This window comes from Bubalus bubalis, chromosome 1 (genome assembly GCF_019923935.1).
Source record: "Bubalus bubalis isolate 160015118507 breed Murrah chromosome 1, NDDB_SH_1, whole genome shotgun sequence".
Lineage (NCBI taxonomy): Eukaryota > Metazoa > Chordata > Mammalia > Artiodactyla > Bovidae > Bubalus > Bubalus bubalis.
The window spans coordinates 171,544,078-171,566,684 of NC_059157.1; the positions used below are offsets into that span (position 1 = coordinate 171,544,078).

General features: G+C 35.8%; 1 protein-coding gene across 5 annotated transcripts in view; it reads left to right on the plus strand.

Moving 5' to 3' along the window:
* XRN1 (5'-3' exoribonuclease 1) overlaps window positions 1-22,607 on the plus strand; it is a 115,633-nt gene that overhangs the window by 51,691 nt on the left and 41,335 nt on the right. For all 5 annotated transcript variants that reach the window (XM_006078011.4, XM_006078010.4, XM_006078009.4 and 2 more), the window contains 9 exons: window positions 2,286-2,448; window positions 3,143-3,256; window positions 5,866-5,964; window positions 8,627-8,742; window positions 9,235-9,381; window positions 15,591-15,680; window positions 16,065-16,200; window positions 19,221-19,277; window positions 19,411-19,543. In XM_006078011.4, coding sequence (XP_006078073.1) covers window positions 2,286-2,448; window positions 3,143-3,256; window positions 5,866-5,964; window positions 8,627-8,742; window positions 9,235-9,381; window positions 15,591-15,680; window positions 16,065-16,200; window positions 19,221-19,277; window positions 19,411-19,543 — 1,055 coding nt within the window. The remainder of the gene's footprint in view (window positions 1-2,285; window positions 2,449-3,142; window positions 3,257-5,865; window positions 5,965-8,626; window positions 8,743-9,234; window positions 9,382-15,590; window positions 15,681-16,064; window positions 16,201-19,220; window positions 19,278-19,410; window positions 19,544-22,607) is intronic.

Genomic DNA, 22,607 nt, shown 5'->3' on the forward strand with positions numbered 1-22,607 from the left:
TACTGAAAAAGAAAGGAAGGAAGGAAAGACATAATCACTTACCCTAGGAATACACAGTTAATAAGTTGCCTGAATTTCAGCATTCATTTTACTAACCATAAGGTCTTGAATTTCTTGGCCACATGTAAGTAATAAGAATAAGATGGAATACTCTCCTTTGTTTTTCACCCTTCCCTCCTCCCTACGCTTCTGTCTCCCTATATCCAAACCCCTTATGCCCCTGAATTCAGAAATGCAAGTTCTATACCAACTAATGAACAAAGAAGATAACCCTGGATTTTCAGGATGCTTTGTGTCCCATGATCCCACTCTAACAGTACCTCTCTTTTTTCATCCAAACACTGGAATTCCTTAAATCAAGATAGAGTAATAGAAACTGGCAGTGGCACATAAAGTGTTGTTATAAATGTACATCCATCAGTCCTCTTGTTTAAACTGTAATAGCATCTATTGATAAATAAGAACTCAAGAAGATATCTCTTCTGTAATTTAGGAGCTAATATCAGGCCATAATATTCTAAAATTATTAAACAGGAAAAATTTTTAAACTACCATGAAAAGCTATCCAGCGTAAAAGGAGATAAACATAGCTGTTAGAGGGAAAAGTAGAGCATTTTTTGCCTCCCAAGGCAATGGCACCCCACTCCAGTACTCTTGCCTGGAAAATCCCATGGACGGAGGAGCCTGGTAGGCTGCAGTCCATGGGGTCGCTAAGAGTCGGACACGACTGAGTGACTTCCTTTTCACTCTTCACTTTCCTGCATTGGAGAAGGAAATGGCAACCCACTCCAGTGTTCTTGCCTGGAGAATCCCAGGGACGGGGGAACCTGGTGGGCTTCTGTCTATGGGGTCGCACAGAGTCGGACATGACTGACATGACTTAGCAGCAGCAGCAGTGTAAGTTAGATACCCTTGTCATAGCTCACATTATTCTGAATTTTATTTTATAGCACATAAATAGAATTAATAGATTTATGAGTATGATTACTCTAATGATTCTTTTCATGGATAGTATGCTCCATAAGGATAGGGAACACATCTGGCTTTTTCACCATAATTTAAATTTTGCTATAAAAATATATATATAGTAATGTTATTAAACTACATACTATGTAGGTAACTACAATATATACATATTATATAATATATTTAGGTATATATATAATACATATATTTAAGTATAAGCATGTATACAAAAATTAAAATTGTGATTTTTATAATTAATTCACTAGATGTCCTAAGTATTAATATGGGCATACTGAAGACTGAATCAGTGAGCTAAAAAAATCAAGCTGAGAAAGGATCAGCAAACTTTCTGTAAAGGCTGGAGAGTAAATACTTTAGGTTTTGTGGATTTTATGGTTTTTGTTACAACTACTCAGCTCTGTTGTTGTATCACAAAAGCAGCCATTGACATTAAATAAATGAATGACTGTTTGAACAAAATTTACTTACAACAACAGGAAGCAGTCTGAATTTGGCCCATGACCATAGCTTGCCAACCCCTGGTTTAGACTGAAAAGGCCCACTGAATGCCTCTCTGTCAGTCTCTATTTGCTGTCTTTTTAGATTCACCTGTTCTGGATATTTCATACAAATGGAATCACATAATATGTGACATTTTCTATCTGGCTGATTTCACATAGCATGTTTAGGGGGTTCATACACATTGTAGTATATCAGTACTTCTTTTTATGGGCAAATATTTCATTGTATGTATGTGTCACCTTTTGTTTATGCGTTCATCTGTTGGTGGACATATGGTTTCTTTCCACCTTTTTGCTATTGTGAATAGCACTGCTATGAGCATTGGTCTATAAATATTTATTTGATGACTTGTTTCCAGTTCTTTGGTTATATACCTAAAAGTGAAATTGCTGGGCTGTTTAGCACTTCTGTGTTTAACTTTCTGAGGAACTGTCAAAACTGTTTTCCACAGTGGGTGCACCATTTTACATTCCCATCAGCAGTGTACAAGTGTTTCAGTTTCTCCATATCCTTTCCACCATTCTTGTTTTTGCTGCTTTTTGATATAGCCAGCCTAGTGGGTATGAAATGTGGGAGTTTCTTATAACTCTCTAAATTCTTATTTAATCTTACAGACTTTGGGAAGGGTAGCCACAGAATAGTGTAAAAAGTCTTATTAGGTACTCAGAACTGCTAGCATATTTATTTAAAATTTATTTATGGATTTGATTATGAGTTGGTGGTTTGATGTTGATTATCATTATAGAATGTATATACACTTGTGCACAACTTTGTTTCTTTTTTATTTTTTCTTTGAGCTACCTGAGAAGAAAAGGAATAATAATAAACGAAACATCTGCAGTTGTATATGGTCAGTTACTCACAGGTCGTAAATATCAAATAAATCAAAATGGAGAAGTCCGTCTAGAGAAACAGTGGTCAAAACAAGTTCTTCCATTTGTTTATCAAACCATTGTCAAAGTAAGTCTCCATCAGGTCTCCATCCTATCTTAATGTACACTGTTGTACACTGTATAAAGAAAAGATTAAATCATATTAATACGCAGCAATATGTAATTGATATTGTTATTTAATGTAATTTGCAAGATACTATGGTCTTTAAAAGGAGTATAACATGCTCAGACACTCATTCTGGGTATGTCTAGGAAACTTGTCTTTTGTATTTATTTATTTTTATCCTTAAAAAAATCTTGCTTTAAATAAATTAGTAAATTTATTGCTATTGTGTTTGTGATCTTAGATGTTGTGAGGGGATCAAGTTTTTTAAAGCATGTAGCAATAATGTAATTTTGGGGAGATAGTGTAGCATAGTGAGTAAGAGCACCGACTGAGTTTCTTTCTTAGCTATATAACCTAAGACAAGATCGCCTCTTTCCATGCTTTAGTTTCCTCATCTATAAAGTGGGTCTAGTAATGGCCTTTGCTACAGAGGGTTGTCTTGAGGATGAAATGAGCTAATAAATGTGTGAAGTACCTAGAAGAGTGTCTGGCATATAAGGAGATAAAATTTCATTTCTAGTATTGTTATGTAGAAAATCTTTACATTTGACATTTGTAGACCACATAGTCATAATCCCATAGGAAAAAAATCTTGATATGCAATCTATAGAAATTTTGACCATGATGACTCACTTTTATATTTCATTCTACATAGGACATCCGAGCTTTTGACTCCCGTTTCTCCAGTATAAAAACATTGGATGACTTGTTTCCTCCTAGAAGTATGGTCTTTATGCTGGGAACACCCTACTATGGATGCACTGGAGAGGTTAGTTTCTGTTATTATTACTAATTAAAATTCTTCCTGGTTTCAAGTTAATACAATTATTTAACTTCTCTTCATTTAGGTGTAAAGTAAAAATGTAATACTGAAGGGGAAAAATAAGAAAAAATTTATTCATCTAATTTATAAGCACAGTATTTGGCTATATATTTTTAGTGTTGAGCACATTGAGATCAGGAGGTGATGGAAAAAGAATTCAGATTCTGATCTGTTTTTTTGTAGGTTTATTTATTGTGGTAGCATGCATGAGGCAGTTCTGAAATTATTTTAGATGTATTATTATGTATTTTAGATGTAAATTATGATGAATTTATATATGTGTTGATGTTTTGGGGAATTCCACTTCTCACATGAGAAGAGGTACATGCATGTATAGAACAGGAGAATGCAAGAAGAACTTGTGAGGAAAGATTAAAATTGGAGGTAGTAATGTGGACTCATGATTACTAAAATACCTTTAAAGATTTATAGGTATGTATATAGGCATGTGTGTGTATATATCTTTGTGTGTATATTTGTAGATGCATAAATGTATATGTCTCAATACATAGATATATTTTCTGGCTCTATTTGCTTTAAGAATTGGAAGCAAAGACACCGTGGTACCATGTAACATGTTGATCTTGATCTCTAACACCATATCCCAATAAAAGGAATGAGGCTTCTCAAAGAAAAGCCTGAATACAGGGCTGGGGCAGAATAAGTTCAAGATGAGCCTAGAACCTCTAGTTATGTGGGAAAGCAAGGAAGTATTCACACGAGTGATGAGAGCATATCACATAAACACAGGAACCAGGTTGAAGAGCCTCCGACTGGCCAAATGTGGGACTGTTTAAGTACTAAACTAATCAAGTACATGTTAATTATAAATCATTAGGAATGCATGATTCCATAGTGATAAGAAATAGATAAATGAATGGGGAGGGGAAGAGTTTTTGCTTCTAGTATTATTTAAGGAGTAATTGTGGAGGGAGTGAGGGAGTTAGAAAACCACCGTTTAACACGCATTGTGATTCAGGTTGGATCAGGCAACAGTCATTGGAAGATAAATCTAAAGGGAGCCTTTGATCCAGGAACAAGATATTTTCATGGTCTTAGAAAATGTCTCCCCATAGGTTGTTAATTTCGTTTCAGGGAAAACAAAAAACTATCATTGTACAGTTAAGAAGTTGAGCAACATCTTGATTTTATGATTAATATTAATATCATTGAGGGACAGATGAATATTCTGTTCCTCCAGACAGGATAGCCTACAAAGGACATATTTTCTATGCACTCTTCTGGCTGAGAATATATAACATTAACCTAATCACAAAAAAGCACTAGAAAACGCCAAATTGTAGAACTTTTTTTTAAAACACAGGGTGGAGAGGGAGGAATGAAATAGATTCTTTGAAAGGTTAGTGTATAAAAGACAGGCACTCTGGGTAAATTCTAGATTAAAGGAGGCTAAAGAGATATGACAACAAAATGCAGTATTTGATCCTTGCTTGGTCCTGTGGTAGAGGGAGAAAAGAGTTTTCTATAAATATAGTCATTTTTAGGTCAACAGACAAAATTGATATACAGGCAATAAATTAAAGTATTTGTCATAAGTTTATGTACTTAATAACTATACTATGGTAATATAATAAAATATCCTTCTTCTTATTTACCAAAATATTTAGTGGTTACAGATACGATATATATAATACACTCTCAGAAATTTCCAAAAGGTAATTATGTACATGTAAATACACACATGGTGAAAGTGTTAGTCGCTTAGTTATGTCCAACTCTGCAACACGTTGGACTGTATGTATCCTGCGGGCTCCTTTGTCCATGGAATTCTCCAGGCAAGAATACTGGAGTGATTTGCCATTCCCTTCTCTAGGGGATCTTCCTGATCCAAGGGTCTCCTGCATTGCAGGCAGATTCCCTAACATGAGCCACCAGGGAAGCCCATATATGATATATATAATATACCCTCAGAAATTTCCAAAAAATAATTACGTGTATGTAAATACACACATGGGGCTTCCTAATGACTCAGCAATAAAGAATCCTCCTGCCAAGCAGGAGACCCGGTTTCTATTCCTGGGTCAGGAAGATCCCCGGAGAAGGAAATGGCAACCCACTCCAGTATTCTGGCCTTGGAAATCCCATGGACAAAGGAGCCTGGTTGGGCTATAGTCCTTGGGGGTCACAAAGAGTTGGACACAACTTAGTGACTGAGTACGGAATCACACAGGTACACATAGAGCACAAACGTTAGTAGAATGCTGATAATAGGTGAATCTGGGTAAATGTTCTTTGACTTGTTTTTATTTTTGCAACTTTTTGGTAGTTTGAACTTACTTGCAAATTGAAGTTAGTTTTTTTTTTTTTTTTTTTTTAAAAGACTGGTTAACAATTGGTTAAAACAAAGTACAGTGACTCAAATTTATAATATAAGCTCATTGACTTACAAGTTCCAAGAAAATTTCCACTATCCACCTTGTTTTACTATATTGCAGAAATAATAAACACTGTTCAAATAAGTAGAAAAATAAGTAAATAAAATGTAATGAAAGAGACTCAAATATATTGTGATTTTTTTTTTTTTTCCCTCTAAGGTTCAGGATTCAGGGGATGTGATTACAGAAGGCAGAATTCGTGTGGTTTTCAGCATTCCATGTGAACCCAATCTTGATGCTTTAATACAAAACCAGCATGTGAGTATAATAGTCCATATTGTTTAATTTAGAATTAACTTTTAAAATGTTAGAAGGATATTTTTGGTACCTCCTTTAAGTTATTGCAAATATTTTATTTAACACTGGTTAAATTCTCTCACAGTTGCCTCTAGTATTATTTAAAAATAAGTATGGCATCTGTGCTCAAAACTTCATGCAGATCTTTGGGAGGGGAAAAAAACAGCTGAAATCCTATTATTAATCTGTAATAGTTGTTATGGGTTATTTTGTTCAAGCTTGTAAGTGGCACATTGGTTAGTATACCTTCTGGGAATAGACAGGTTTTTTAAAGCCTTGCATAATTAAAGCCTGAACTTTTAGTTACAAGTGACAAATGACCTTCTTGCAAAGGTTATGCATCTCTATTCAGCTAAAGATGAACAGTCCCTGGAGAAAATTAGAAACTGCACTTAAGTTCATGACATTCTTTTTTTTTTCCCTTTTAAAATAAGGTGATAATCCTGATATCTATCATTTGTTCATACTGATGGATTAGATAATTAACTTGACTGAAATTAATTCACATTTAGCCAGCTGTTGCTACTTATATTTTATTTTCACTAGTGGTAAAATCTAAAATTTTATTTCCTGTGAAATGAATTTAAGGCATTAGTTATTAGCATACACGTGAGGAACCTTTATGGAGAGCAGAGAAGGCCCTAAAATCTTGCCACGGGGTCTCTTTTGGAGAAATAACACAGAAGTCAGGAAATCAGGAAAGTGAACCTTTAAATGAAGAAGCTGGAGCTTTGTTTGGGAGTCAGTGGAGGTAGAAGAACTTGTGTTGCTTCATCCTTGGCTTTTTCTAGATCTGAAACAGCCTGCCCAGTTCTAAGGGGACAATGTTGCTAGGAATGCCCTCTCCAGTATATTTTCTTTCTTTAACTTTCACTCAGACCTTCTTTCTCTACTTCTTATTTTACAAATATTAGGATATTTGTGGTGATTTAATTAATTTTAACCATACTATAACCCAGTATTTTTCAAAAGGAGTACTAATTATTTTCTGAGTGGGTCAACTGTGTGTTAAAGAGGACTGCCCTGTATATGGCAGGACAGTTGGCATCCTTGGTCCCTGGACACTAAGTACTTGTAGCCTGTGTCATTTATTGTTTTCAAATGCTTATTCAAAAAGCAGTACTATCTGTGATAGAGAACTACTGCCTTAATTCTTCCTTTCTATTCTGGAAAGCATTACTTGATTTGTTTGTATTATTTCTAAATCTGATAATGATTTTGATGGAAAAATTGTGTTGCATTCTTTACTAGCATATTAATGTATTGTGATAGTGACATTTATGGGGCTTCCCTAGTAGCTCAGTTGGTAAAGAATCCGCCTGCAATTCAGGAGACCCTCGTTCGATTCCTGGGTCGGGAAGATCTGCTGGAGAGGGGATAGGCTACCCACTCCAGTATTCTTGGACTTCCCTGGTGGCTCAGCTGGTTAAGAATCCACCTACCATGCAGGAGACCTGGGTTCAATCTCTGGGTTGTGACGATCCCCTGGAGAAGGGAAAGGTTACTCACTCCAGTATTCTGGCCTGGAGAATTCCAAGGATTGTATAGTCCATGGGGTCACAAAGAGGCAGACACAACTGAGTGACTTTAAAAAAAAAAGTGATTCTATGTCTCAAGTGCCTAAAGAATTTGTTCATTTAGGGATCATTTTAGATATGATCATTAAAAAAAAAAAAATGGTGAAAAATAATTCCTTACAAATCTCTGGAAATTTTGCTTTACTTTTGATAAACTATCCTTATATTCCCATGAAATAAGAACATAAAATAATTATATAATTTATTAATAAATATAGCATTTATTGTATTTATAAATTCATTTATAAGAATATAGTATATGAAATCTGTATAAAATAAGTATGTGTGTATTATTGTACACATGATGTTAGTAGTATATGATAGCTTACCCTTGTTGGTACTGAATGTGTGAGTAATTTGCTTCCTGGGGTTAAAAATTAAATGATCTGATACTTTTTTTTAATTTGACTATCTTCATAGTTTCTTCCCCTAAATACATAAATAAAGGTTACATTTCATTGACTGAATTATATTAACAATGCTATTATGAGCCTCTACATGTTATTTTCATATGATAATTAACAATTAGGAGAAATAAATATTGCATATATCCACATATGAAGGGCACTCAGTTTTGCTCAGTAGCAACTATTTTGATGACACACTCATGTTTTAATTCAATGTTGTAATTATCAAGACCTCATTTTGTCCCAGGTACTTTACCAGGTCCTTTTTAGAATATGAAAAATAATTTTTTAAAACTAGTTCTCATCTATAGAACTTGCCATTTAGTACTTACAGTAGAGTTTTTGTCTTTAGACAGTTTCACAGACTGTGTTATTTCCTCCCCCTTTCATTCATCCTTGAGAATCCTGTCCTTTAAGGATAGAAAAGAGTAGAAAAATTCTACCTATAAATCCTCTTTAAAAAAAGTTGGGGGTGAGGTGGGGTGGGAAAATAGGTCACTTACTTTTTTAAAAATCTTTTCATTGCCACAATCCAAAATGTTAGTGATGTCTTGATTGTCTCCAGATTTTAAAGGTAAAGATATACTGCTTTAATGCTTTGTGTTTCCACAATTGACTTTTTTGTTTTTATATTTAAAGAAATATTCTATAAAGTACAACCCAGGATATGTGTTGGCCAGTCGCCTTGGAGTGAGTGGATACCTTGTTTCAAGGTTTACAGGAAGTATTTTTATTGGAAGAGGATCTAGGAGAAAGTAAGTTTATGTTAGAGAAATTTACTTACAGTGGCAGAAAAAAATAAATGATAAAAATAAAATGGTTAATATTTCAGTAATTATTTTCTCTTATTGCTTTGAATTTTCCTTAAAAATTACGTATAAATCCTCTGATGGTGATCTTTCATCTAAATGGCACATGCTGTAGGTGGTTGGAAAGACAGTTCTTATTTTTAGCAGCTAACAAATTGAACCTTGAAAAAAGGTATCAGAAGGTGTGTGTGAATCTCATAATATATTTCCCTGAATTTTCTTGTTTGATTCTCCTCTCTAATTATATAATCTGTTTATATGCTTTGTTAACTTGGGTTTTGAAGCCTTTCCTCTAGTTTTTCTACTTCTACTACTTTGGAAATAACCATGATAACTAAAACATAGAAAACTTTTCTAAAAATTGAAAGCAAAGCTTTGTATTCTTTGAACAAAATTTTAAAACTTTTGTGTGTATGTGTGTGTGTGGTTTAAATTCAGCCCTCATGGAGACCATAAAGCAAATGTGGGTTTGAATCTCAAATTCAACAAAAAAAATGAGGAGGTACCTGGATATACTAAGAAAGTTGGAAACGAATGGATGTATTCATCTGCAGCAGAACAGCTTCTTGCAGAGTACTTGGAGAGGTAAGTTCCTATGGCAGGATCCTACTAGACATCCAAAAACATAGGAATGTGATAAGGATTTTGCCTTGCTGATAAGGAAAGTGTTTCCTTTAGTAAAACATGATACATATAAATTAACTTAATGTCATGGAGTGTTATAGACATTAACTAAAACAGAGTGGGAAAATACTGTACTTAAATTATTCACAGTGAAAAAGGATAATGAGAATGGCCCTCCCTTTAATTAAAAATTTCTTAAACTTACTGTCATAAATTTTTCACTAGTCTAAATGTCTGTGTCAGTAGTAATAAAATTGGTATGTATAAATACAACGACCCTTGGCATAGTGAATTTTCTTAAAACTCCAGCTGGACAGTCGACTATTATCCTAGAATTATTGATTTTTATTACTGAAATAGTCTGAGAAATCAACAGGTCTCAACTCCTCATTATAAAAGTGAGAAATCTGAGTACCAGGATTTACTGAGTTTACTCAGTGTCAAAGATTTACAGGAAATATCTCTTATTTCTGTTAAATGATTGAATGTTCTCTCCATTGTTTCACTGGTTTCTAACTCTCTCATATTTGAGAATCATTAGTTTTCTAGGGCTGCTTTGCCAAAGTACACAAACTGCATGGCTTAAAATGACAGGAATTTATTGTCTCACAGTTCTGGAGACCAGAGTCCAAAATCAAGGTGTTGATAGGGCCATACATCCCCTGGAGGTGCTAGGGAAGGAACTGTCCATGCCTCCCTCCTATCTTCTTGTAGCCTCATAAGTTTTGTTCCTTAGCCTATAGCTGTATTACCCCAGTCCTCCATCTTCACATGGTTTTTCTCCCTATGTGTCTTAATATCATCTTTTTCTTTTAATTTTATTGGAGTATAGTTGATTTAAAGCATTGTCTTTCAGGTATACAAAAAGGGATTCAGTTATATTAAAACATATATATATATTCATTCTTTTTTACAGTCTTTTCCCTTACAGGTTATCACAGAATATTGAGTAGTGTTCCTTGTGCTTTATAATATGTCCTTGTTGGTTATGCATGTGTGCTGAATCACTTGAGTTGTGTCCAACTCTATGCGACCCTATGAACTGTAGCCCGCCAGTCTCCTCTGTCCTTGTTGGTTATCTATCTTATATATGGTAGTGTATGTGTGTTCATCCCAAGCTCCTGATTTATCCCTGTCCCCCACGTTTCCCCTTTGGTAATCATAAATTTGTTTTTGAAAGTCTGTTTCCGTTTTGTACATTTGTATACTGTACAAATACATAAGTTCATTTGTCTCCTTTTTTTAAAACTAGATTCCACATATGAGTGATATCATATTTGTCTTTCTCTGTATTATTTCACTTAGTATGATAATCTAGGTCCATTCGTGTTCCTGTAAATGGCATTATTTCATACCTTTTTATGGCTGAGTAATATTCCATTGAATGTATGTATACATCTTCTTTAACCATTCTTCTGCTGATGAACATTTCCGTTGCTTCCATGTCTTGGCTATTGTAAATAATAGTGCTGTGGTGAACATTGGGGTGCATTTATCTTTTTGGATTATGTTTTTCTCAAGATACTGGCCCAGGAGTGAGATTGCTGGATCAGATAGTAATTCTATTTTTAGTCTTTCATGGAACCTCCGTACTATTCACCATAGTGGTTGTATCAATTTATATTCCCACCATCAGTGTAGGAGGGTTCCCTTTTCTGCACACTTTCTCTAGCACTATTGAACATATTTTCATGTACCTTTTGGCCATCTGTGTTTCTTCTTTGGAGAAATGTATATATTTCTCATAGATCTGCCCATTTTTTTATTGAGTTGTTTGTTTTTCTAACATAAAGCTATGTGACCTTTTTGTGTATTTTAGAGATTAATCCTTTGTCAGTCACTTTGTTTGCAAATATTTTCTCCCATTCTGTGAGTTATCTTTTTGTTTTGTTTATGGTTTCCTTTGATGCATATCATCTTTCCTTTGTTTGTGTCTACCTCTTTCTCCAAATTTCCCCTTTTTAAGGACACTGGTCATATTGGATTAGGGCTTATCCTAATGACAGGGAGCAATAGCTAGAACTGGACATGGAACAACAGACTGGTTCCAAATAGGAAAAGGAGTACGTCAAGGCTGTATATTGTCACCCTGCTTGTTTAACTTATATGCAGAGTATATCATGAGAAACGCTGGGCTGGAAGAAACACAAGCTGGAATCAAGATTGCTGGGAGAAATATCAATAACGTCAGATATGCAGATGACACCACCCTTATGGCAGAAAGTGAAGAGGAACTCAAAAGCCTCTTGATGAAAGTGAAAGAGGAGAGTGAAAAAGTTGGCTTAAAGCTCAACATTCAGAAAATGAAGATCATGGCATCTGGTCCCATCACTTCATGGGAAATAGATGTGGAAACAGTGGTTGGCTTTATTTTTTTGGGCTCCAAAATCACTGCAGATGGTGATTGCAGCCATGAAATTTAAAGACGCTTACTCCTTGGAAGGAAAGGTATGACCAACCTAGATAGCATATTCAAAAGCAGAGACATTACTTTGCCAACAAAGTTCCGTCTAGTCAAGGCTATGGTTTTTCCAGTGGTCATGTATGGATGTGAGAGTTGGACTGTGAAGAAAGCTGAGCGCCGAAGAATTGATGCTTTTGAACTGTGGTGTTGGAGAAGACTCTTGAGAGTCCCTTGGACTGCAAGGAGATCCAACCAGGTCATTCTAAAGCAGATCAGTCCTGGGTGTTCATTGTAAGGACTGATGCTAAAGCTGAAACTCCAATACTTTGGCCACCTCATGCGAAGAGTTGACTCATTGGAAAAGACTCTGATGCTGGGAGGGACTGGGGGCAGGAGAAGCAGGGGACGACAGAGAATGAGATGGCTGGATGGCATCACTGACTCGATGGACATGAATTTGAGTGAACTCCGGAAGTTGGTGATGGACAGGGAGGCCTGGCGTGCTGTGATTCATGGGGTTGCAAAGAGCCGGACATGACTGAGCAACTGAACTGAACTGAACTGAATGACATTTAGTTTGATTACTTTTTTTAGAACCCTATTCCATGTATTCAGTATCCTGTGATAAACCATAATAGAAATGAATATAAAAATGTATGTTTACAACTAAGTCACTTTGCAGCAGAGATTGCTACAACATTGTAAATCAACTATACTTCAATTTTTTAAAAAGCATAAAAAAAATAGAGAACAGATTTGTGATTTCCAAGGGGGAGGAGGGAGGGAGAGCGATGGATTGGGAGTTTGGGGTTGGTAGATGCAAACTATTACATTTAGAATGCGTAAACAACAAGGTCCTAATAGCACAGGGAACTATATTCATATCCTGTGATAAACCATAATGGAAAAGAATATACAAAATAATGTGTATATATATATTTATAACTGAATAATTTTGCTGTGCAGCAGAGACTGGTACAACATTGTAAATCAACTGTACTTCAGTTTTTTTTAAAAGACATTTTAAAAAAAAACGTATTTCACAGTAAAGTCACATTCTGAGGTACTAGGAGTTGAAACTTCATCTGTTATTTGAGAGGGATGGAGGGGATTCATTTCAACCCCAAATTACCATCTGAAAATTTAGATTATTTCTTCTATTTACCTCCATATTTCTTTTAAAATGGCATATTTAGCCTACTTTTTCTTGACTTTTCAACTTGATATATGCAGGTAGCTTCCTGAGAAAGCTTGCATGTCTGGACATTTCTTCAGACCTCCCTGATACTTCACTAATAGCTCACCTGGGTCTAGAGTCCTAGATTGGAGATTCTCTTCGTTCAGAATTTGAAAAGCACCGCTCCATTCTCTTGTTTCCTTTGCTGTCAAGAAGTCTTGTGCCATTCTGATTCTGAATCTTTATGGATGATCTGTTTTCATTTTCTGAAAACTTTCTAGAATGTTCCGTTACCAAAGCTGTTTAATAATGTGATGGTGTGTCATTTTTCTTTCATATTGCTGTTCAGCCCTTTCAGACTTGAAACTGATGCCCTTCCATTCCAAAAAAACTTTCTCGTATTATTTATTTGATGATTTCCTTGTCACCATTTTGTTATTTTCTTTCCAAGATTCCTTTTGATAGATGTTAGACCTACAGGATTAATTCTCCTAATTTTCTTATCTCTTATCCATTTTCTGTATTGTTATACTCCTGTTCTGCTCTGTGGGAGATTTCTTCACCTTTAACTGATACTATTTTTTATTTTTATTTAACCATTTTTAATTTCTAAAAGAGTGTCCTCATTCTCTGACATTCCTTATTTATAGAATCTTTTTCTTATAATAAATGAAATATCTTTTATTATCTAATGATAGCAATCTAGATTTTCTTCTGTTCTCAGTATTTTCTGTTTTCTACAGATTGCTTTTCTTTTTTTTTCTTTTCTGTTTGATTTGATCTCTCCTTTCATGTTAAAGTGTTTTCAGATTTGGGGCGGGAGGGGGAGTGTTGTTTGTTTATTTTGAGGCTTTTTTTTTTTTTTCTTTTGGCCTGGTAGTTCTTTAGTGTCTTACCATATTTTAGTGTGCAGTGTTAAAAAACTGATTGGAAATTTAATGTGCTTCAGTAAGGCTTGTCCAGTGGGACTGGGCTATTTTGGCAGAGCATCTCGAAATATCACTACCTATATGTATATCTTTTCTGGTGGGCTGAGTAGTTTCCCCAGAAATGTGTTCTCCAATGTTTTGCTTGGAGGACAGATGTGGAGAACAAAACAAACTTCGAGTGTTCTGAAAATTAACCAGAGGAATGGGGTCTCATTACATAGTGGATTCTGTAGTGCCCCTCCAGATGCCTCTTCAGGATTGAAAATCTATTCCCTGCGCAGCAGGAATGCTGCTGTCTCTCAGCCCTCAGCAGTAAGACCTCTGTAGAAACTGCCTGGCAGAAGAGAACTGCCTCACCTACAGTTACATCCCTTTCCCACAATAGCCTCATGTCCAGTACCTCATCAACAAGGAGATATGTTTAAAAAAATAAACAAATAAAGTGATATAAAGGCTCAGTCAGCCTGATTGTCCCAGTTCAGAATAAGTCTGGGGAGCCATCCTGGTTTGAGATCTCTATGCTGCTGGCCAAGGAGTTCATTAAGAATGAACCACAGCCCAACTTCTACATGTGCCCGGTTCTGCTTCCTTCACAGGTGTTGTTTTCACAGCCCACACTAATAAACTTCCTCCATGTTTATCTCCATCTCAGGGACTGCTTCTTAAAGATGTTATACTTCCTACCCTGCTTCCTAGTGTAGAGTAGTTATACTTTCACTGATGCCCTGTTTTCAGTAGAGCACCTAGCCTCTCCTCCTCATGCCCTTCGCATCCAGTTTCCTGCGCCTGCAATACACAAGGCTTGAGCAGCTCCTGTTCAACTTCTCCGAAAATAAACTACAGGATTTACACTGAGGTAGAGGTGACTGCCTAATTGTTTATTATACAAAATTTTCAACTAAAAGCCTCATAAACCTCACCCTATAGTGGGGCATTAAAACATACAGAGGTCATATCTCCTGAGCTTTTGCAGACTTCCACAGTTTGCATCAACTTGGTTCTTGTTGACTTCCCACTCTGGTGGCTTAGCGTACAGCTTATTCCCATCTGTCAAATCATTTCACACTTATCTATTCAGTTTTCAGTTTCTAAAGTTTTGTTAACTCACATATGCTATCAGATTCTCTGCTTCATTCTTCATCTGTCTTCTAGGTCCATGCCCTTTTTTATCCTTTACTATTGTTTTCGTGGGCTGGGAAAGGAACAAAAATAAGCACATATATTCTGTCTGGTATTTATATTTAGAAGTACTGCTACACTGTTCAGGGAGCAATGGAATTTTGAAGAATATCAGAAATTTTTAATGGATTTTCATTCGTTCTATTGTGAAGTGCTCTAGCTTTATTGTGAATCTGTACATATTATTTTATATACTTGTCACCTGTCATTATAGTCCAAGAAGGATAGAATCAGTGACTGGAGTTTATAAGTATTGTAATAGTTTATTATATTTATGAATTGTCATTTCTCCATCATCTTTTTATGAGGGCCTGGGAATACTTTCAATCCTTTAGTCTCTATCCCTTATGTGTGTATAGTAATCAGTTCTCAATATATTGAATATAGCCCCTTAAGACCCAGAATTATTTGATCAGAAGTTTTTATGGAATTTGCCATGTGTATTTTTAAACGCAGTGTTGTCATTTGTTTCTTTGGCTAGAGCTCCAGAGCTATTCAGTTACATAGCCAAAAATAGCCAAGAGGATGTGTTCTATGAAGATGACATTTGGCCTGGAGAAAATGAGAACGGGTAAGCAAAAGTTACGAGATTCATTACCTCAGAGTTTTAGTGGTTCCACTCTTAAGTGTAGTTGATTTCTCAAGAATTTATATTACTTTTTGGGGGGAAGATTTTGTATTGTTTTGTTCTTGCTTTAAGATCTTAAAATGATTTTTTCTTTCATTTGTATCAGTAAGGTACTTTTAAACCAATTTTTGTGTTTTTTTAAAATTACTGAGAAGTAACATGTCCATATTTACATTAGATTTATAATTAGCCCTAATTAACTATAGTGATTAATTAAATATTTTATATCATTTATAAGTCACAGCCTTCAGAAAGTGTATATCAAGCTTTTTATATAAGTCCTCAGGAAGTTTTAATTAATGTGAAAAATTATTGTTTTTAATACAGTGCTGAGAAAGTTCAAGAAATTATTACTTGGCTAAAGGGACATCCTGTCAGTACTTTGTCTCGGTCTTCTTGTGATTTACAAATTCTGGATGCAGCTATTGTTGAGAAAATTGAAGAAGAAATTGAAAAGTGCAAGGTATAATTTTCAATAATGAAGATTACTGATGAGATTTGAAGTTAAATGAACTATTTGTTATCCTATAAATAATTTGTTTCAGTCAAATAAAACATATATTTAGTGATTCTAAATTATATCAAATTATTCTATAATTTTAAAAAGTATTCCAGCCTTCTCTAGTGTCCATCAAGTTTGTCTACATAAATATAAATGTATGTCAATATAAGAAAGCCCATAGCATTTAAATTTTTATGTCCTTGTAGTGTTTCTGAGAGCTTCCCTGATATCTCAGTTGGTAAAGAATCTACCTGCAATGCAGGAGATTCCAGTTCGATTCCTGGGTCAAGAAAATCCACTGGAGAAAGAATAGGCTGCCCACTCCAGTATTCTTGGGCTTCCCTTGTGGCTCAGCTGGTAAAGAATCCACCTGCAATGCGGGAGACCTAGGTTCAATCTCTGTGTTGGGAAGATTCCCTGTAGAAGGGAAAGGCTACCCACTCTAGTATTCTGGCCTGGAGAATTCCATGGACTGTTTCTGATTTTAAGAATTATTATTCTATGAGTCTAGTCTATAAAAAGTTTGTGATTGAGAAATAAGGTTAATTCTCAGTTCTTTCCTATTCTAAGTTCTTCAAAGATACGGTTCATTTTTATTTTAATTATTTATCCTTTGGCTACACTGGGTCTTTGTTGTTGTGCATGGGCTTTCTCTAGTTCCTGCGAGTGGGGGCTACTCTTGGTTGCAGCGCACTGGCTTCTCATTGTGGAGGCTTCTCTTGTTGTGGAGCACAAGCTCTAGGTGCTCGGCTTCAGTAGTTGCAGTGCTTGAGCTCAGTAGTTATGGAACATAATGCCTAGCTCCATGGCATGTGGAATCGTCCTGAACCAGGGATTGAACCCATGTTCTCATCATTGGCAGGTGGATTCCTATCCACTGTGCCACTGGGGAAGTTCCCATCTTTTTAATAGAACATGAAAATTACATTTATTTCACTTTTACAGAATCACTCCTAAAATATACTTTCCCACTGATAAACTCATTCAACTACTGTGTATTTTTGAAACTCCACTTAAACTATCCGTTTTTTATGTCTTGATTTTAAAAAGTAATAACCTTCTGTGTAGGCTTAACTGTTTTTATCTATTTTGATTCTCTGTCTTGATGAAATAGAAAATGGGCTAATTATGTTCCTTTTCTAAGCTTACAATTTTATATTTCACACATTTGCCTTTTTATTAAAATAATGTTGCTTTGCTCACACAGCGCTCTCTTGTTTGAACTAATAGCAGAGCCTAAGTTAAGAACTGGGTCTTAAGCCCTGGTCCCCCATCCGTCTTTCAATACTTAAAACCTTAGGCAAGATAGTTAACCTTTCCATGCCTGCATTTCCTGACTGGTAAAATAAGAATAAAATAATTCCATCTCATATAGTCCTCAAAAAAAAAAAAATTAACTGCGTTAATACATATAAACTCCTTCTAATAATGTCTGGCTATTACTGATGCTTAATAATACTTAGCTGTTATTATTTGAATTCTTTTATCACATGCTGAAGAGCTGTGAATACAGCCTGAAAAATCACCACTAGATGACTCTTAAAAAAAAAATGTAAGGCTTGAAGCCAAGAATTTGATATTTTGAAAGGTTAATGATATTCAGTTGAAGATAGAAAATCTGCATTTCTTTTTAATAATTGTCTTTCAATGTAAAGTCTATTTGTCCAGCATTACTTTTTAAATGAGTTTTCCACTTAACAAAAAGTTTATAACTTTTAAGTCCCCAAATTTTATCTGAACCCATTTGGATGCAGAGCGCTGTAAAATATTTTACACATTCTCCCCTTATTTTGCAAACTGATGATACACATGCAAAGTTGTAGTCTGTCATTTTGATGATAGCATTTAAAAAATGTGTGTACATAAAGATAAGACAGGATTTTTTTTTAACCTAGTCAAGGTTGAGAAGTTATGAGTGATTTTTTTTTCCCTTTTTTGTTTTATAGTGTTATTAGGTAAAGAAGGAGAAAAACTAAAAAATGAACATAACATTCTGAATATAATTTAAACTTTTCTTTTTAATGCAGGGTCATGATTAAAAGTATCCATAGTTTTCTTACTGGACAGTGGTTCCCAAACTCAGCTAATTATCAAAATTACTGGAGAAGTATTTTTAAAAACACACATTCTGGATTCCACCTTCAGAGCAGTACTTCTTAAACTTGATGTCCAAATGAATCACTGGAGGATCTTGTTAAAATACAGGTTCTGATTCAGTAGCTCTCAGATGCGGAGAAGGAAATGGCAACCCGCTCCAGTGTTCTTGCCTGGAGAATCCCCGGGACAGGGGAGCCTAGTGGGCTGCTGTCTATGGGGTCGCACAGAGTTGGACATGACCGAAGCGACTTAGCAGCAGCAGCAGCAGCAGCTCTCAGATGAGCAGCTCTTGATGCTCTGCATTTCTAACAAGCTCCCAAGTGATCACACTTTGAGTAGTTATTCCCCATAACTTTTTATTCAGTAGCTATGGATTAGGACCTATAGTGAAAATGCCCTTGTTTGTTAATTTGCCTCATAATCAGGTTTGAATGCCATATTTTCTAATCAATGCTGTAATTTTATTGATAGTAATAATGTCTAGGGATGTGTTAAGCATATGGGTTGTATTTTCATATGCAATCTTCCAGGCACAGTTCTTTTAAACTACTTTAAATTTCTTCTCATATCTTTCTTTCTTGTTGTTTTCAGTAGGCGCCAGTTGTACCTTATTAGTACTTCTGGTCTGCCTTGGGCTGAAAACTTGTCAGTAAGACCGTCATTTTTTATCTTATTAAAATTTTTTCTATATGTCTTATATGTCAAAAAAAAGTTTTACTTTAAAAATATTCAAGAATTAATTTATTCATTCTTGCTTGCATCTAGAGAAAGTCATATAGTCTTAAAATTACTCATTTCTTCTGGCTTTTTAAAATTTAGGCATGTGCAAATACAAGATAATAATTTTTAATTTTAAAAATATTTTTAAATTTTTCTTTCCTCAGCAAAGAAAGAATAATAAGAAAGTTCGAGTGACAGTGAAGCCCCATTTGCTATACAGAGTAAGTTTCCTGTCAAAGAATTCTAAGTTGTTGTTTTGCTTTGAAAGTACAGAAGGAACAAAATGTTTTCAGTATATTAGTAGAAAAAATTTTAAATGAGAGTCGATAATTATATTTACATCTTTCTTTTCAGCCTTTGGAACAGCAACATGGGGTTATTCCTGATCGGGATGCAGAATTTCGTCTCTTTGACCGTGTTGTAAATGTGAGAGAGAACTTTTCTGTTCCAGTTGGCCTTCGGGGCACCATCATAGGAATTAAAGGGGGTAATAACTCAATACTTGATATGTCTCCATCTGCATTTATACTGTATGTCTTATATACAAGCAGAAAGCAACTGTAAATCAGGAAAAACACTAAATCCTTTTATGTTTTAGTTAATTATTTTCCCAGCTTTAGTTTTCAGAGGAAATTGTCCTTTTCCTTCTGTGTAATCATCTGGGAAGTGATTAAAAAGATGTGAAAGTTGGAGAAGGACTGCTGAAAATTTGGTAGCTTATGTGTAACACATTAAAATTATCTAAATGCTTAGTGAGAATACATACATGTGTTTTCATGAAACTAAGACAAACATTTCGTTAGGTTTCATCTAACCATGTCCAGGGCTTTGCCTTAATTGTCCTTGTAATCACTTGATTTCTGCAGAGAAATAAACAAACATGATGTATGTGCTTCTTTACAGTTAAGAGATTTACATGTTAATTTAATTTTATGAATACAACTAGATTGTGTATATAAAACAAGTCTATCAATCCATTGTGCAACAATGTACATATAGTTAACACTATAGTGCTGTACACTTAAAAATTGTTACAACCATAAATTTTATGTTGTGTTTTTTACCAAAAAAAAAGGAAAAATGAGTATGGAAAGAAAAGGGAAGAGTTAGCTAAGAATCTAAAAATTCTTCAAAGGGATACCTGGAGTGAGAAGCTTTGCAATACAGATTCTAAAACTAGTCAACCCAACACAAAGGAACATATCAGGTACCTAGAGGCTAGGGCACCGGCAGCACTGTCCTTCCATATCCCAGGCACCCAATCTTGGTCTCACTGTCCAGAAAGATGGAAGAGCAGACAGGCCATGAGCCTAAGAGAATTGCTTATTTATTGGCAACAGTGTGCTGGGCACTTTTACATTTAACCCTCCCGTCCACCTGAGAAGTAGATATTATTCTTTTTATTATAATTTTATTTAATTATTTTTGGCTGTGCTGGGTCTTTGTTGCCATGTGGGCTTTTCTCTAGTTGTGGCAAGTGGGGGCTACTCTCTGGTTGTGGTGCGTGGGCTTCTCATTGAGGTGGCTTTTCTTGTTGTGGAGCACCAGCTCTAGGTGCTTGGGCTTCAGTAGTTGCAGCACATGGGCTCAGTAGTTGTGGCTCTCCAGCTCTAGAGCACAGGCTCAATAGTTGTGCATGGCCTAGTTGCTCTGAGGCATGTGGGATCTTCCTGGATCAGGGATCAAACCCATGTCTTCTGCGTTGGCAGGCGACTTCTTTACCAATGAGCCACTAGGGAAGTCCTGATATTGTGTCATCCAGGAGTTTAAGTGACTTGCCCAAGTTTACACAAATAAGTGACAGAGCTGGGATTTGAACTCCTTCCCCTGATTCTTTTCTAACTTTGAGCGCTGGTTCTCCATATTTTGCACATCTTCTTGGGGGTCTACCTCTAAAAGAGAATTTTCTTCCCTGATTCTTCTTTGAATTTTTTGGATGTATTTTTTGGTGCTTAAAACAAAGACAAGAAAGTCAACTAGGTTAACAAACCCAGGCTAAGTATGGTAAGGGTCACATGCATGTCATGAAACAACCCTCCTGCTGCTGTCTGCCCAGCCTCACGCATTGGCAGTTCAAATTCTGAGCTTAGTGGAGTCTACTCTGATTAGGTTGTCCTGAGAAGGCCTTAGTTCTGATAACAGAAGTTTCCTTTCTTCTGACAACCCCAGTCAGTAATAATGACCAGTTGGAATTTTGTCTAGAGAAGAATTTTAAAGCTGTATCTGTCTACACTGAGTGGAAAAAGCGTTGTCATTTATTAAACATATATCCCATGGACATAGAATATAAAGGGGAATATTTGTCTTACTGCCTTCACCTGATGCCTCATCTCCATAGAATTCTCCACTAAAGGGGGTGAACAATCCTTTGGTAAATAATCTTTTCAGTAAGTGGCTCCTCCCTCAGACAAGAAAAGGAACCTAAAAAGTGGATCTTAAACCTTCACAGAAGAGACTCTTGCCTCTCACTGAGCCCCACTTTCTTGGGTTTAGATTTTAGGTAAAAGTGTCAGATGAAAGATATAGCTGCTGGGAGAGAATGAGTAAGCTCTGCCTGCAGGCCTGGTTCCAATTGGACAATGAAAGACTGAGAATGAGGAAAATATCCCCCGCATCTACCCTGGGTTAACACAGTATCAGATATGGTATTAGTCGGGGTTCTCCAGGGAAACAGAACCAAGGGAATGGAAAGGGTAGGGGTAGAGGTGGGAAGAGAGAGAGATTCCGTTCTGAAGTTATGTGATAGACTCTCTGATTAATTTGGGCTTAGAATTCAAATGTTATTATAGCTAATGATTTCACTTTACCTTGGAACTTTGGTAAATTTAAACTTTCCAGTTTTATCCTATCATCCTCTCTGCCAGTGGAGAAGGCAATGGCACCCCACTCCAGTACTCTTGCCTGGAAAATCCTATGGATGGAGGAGCCTGGTAGGCTGCAGTCCATGGGGTCGCTAAGAGTTGGATACGACTGAGCGACTTCACTTTCACTTTTCACTTTCATACATTGGAGAAGGAAATGGCAGCCCACTCCAGTGTTCTTGCCTGGAGAATCCCAGGGACGGGGGAGCCTGGTGGGCTGCCGTCTATGGGGTCGCACAGAGTCGGACACGACTGAAATGACTTAGCCTCTCTGCCAAATTTATTCTTCTCTGCTCGTCTTTAAGGTTTATTGTACCATAGTCTTTCTCACATGTCTCATGTCTCAATCATGACATCCATTATCTACCAATCATCTCCTACCAGAACCTTGGAGTCATCTTTGCCATCTCCAGTCTTTTTATCTATACAGGTCACAAACTCCTGCCAGTTCTATCTAGTAATATATCCTTTGTCTCCATTCTTTTTCCCTCATTACTGCCATGTCTTCAAATCTCCGTTTCCTTTGTCTAACTGTAAAACCTTCTAAACTACAAATTCCAGAGTTATCTCTTTTATTAACTCTTTTTTTGTGAATAATTTCCAACATATAAAAAACAGATAAAAATATAATTAATTCTCACAGCATCTAATTTAATAGTATTATTTTTCTTTAAGTTAATACAAGTAAAG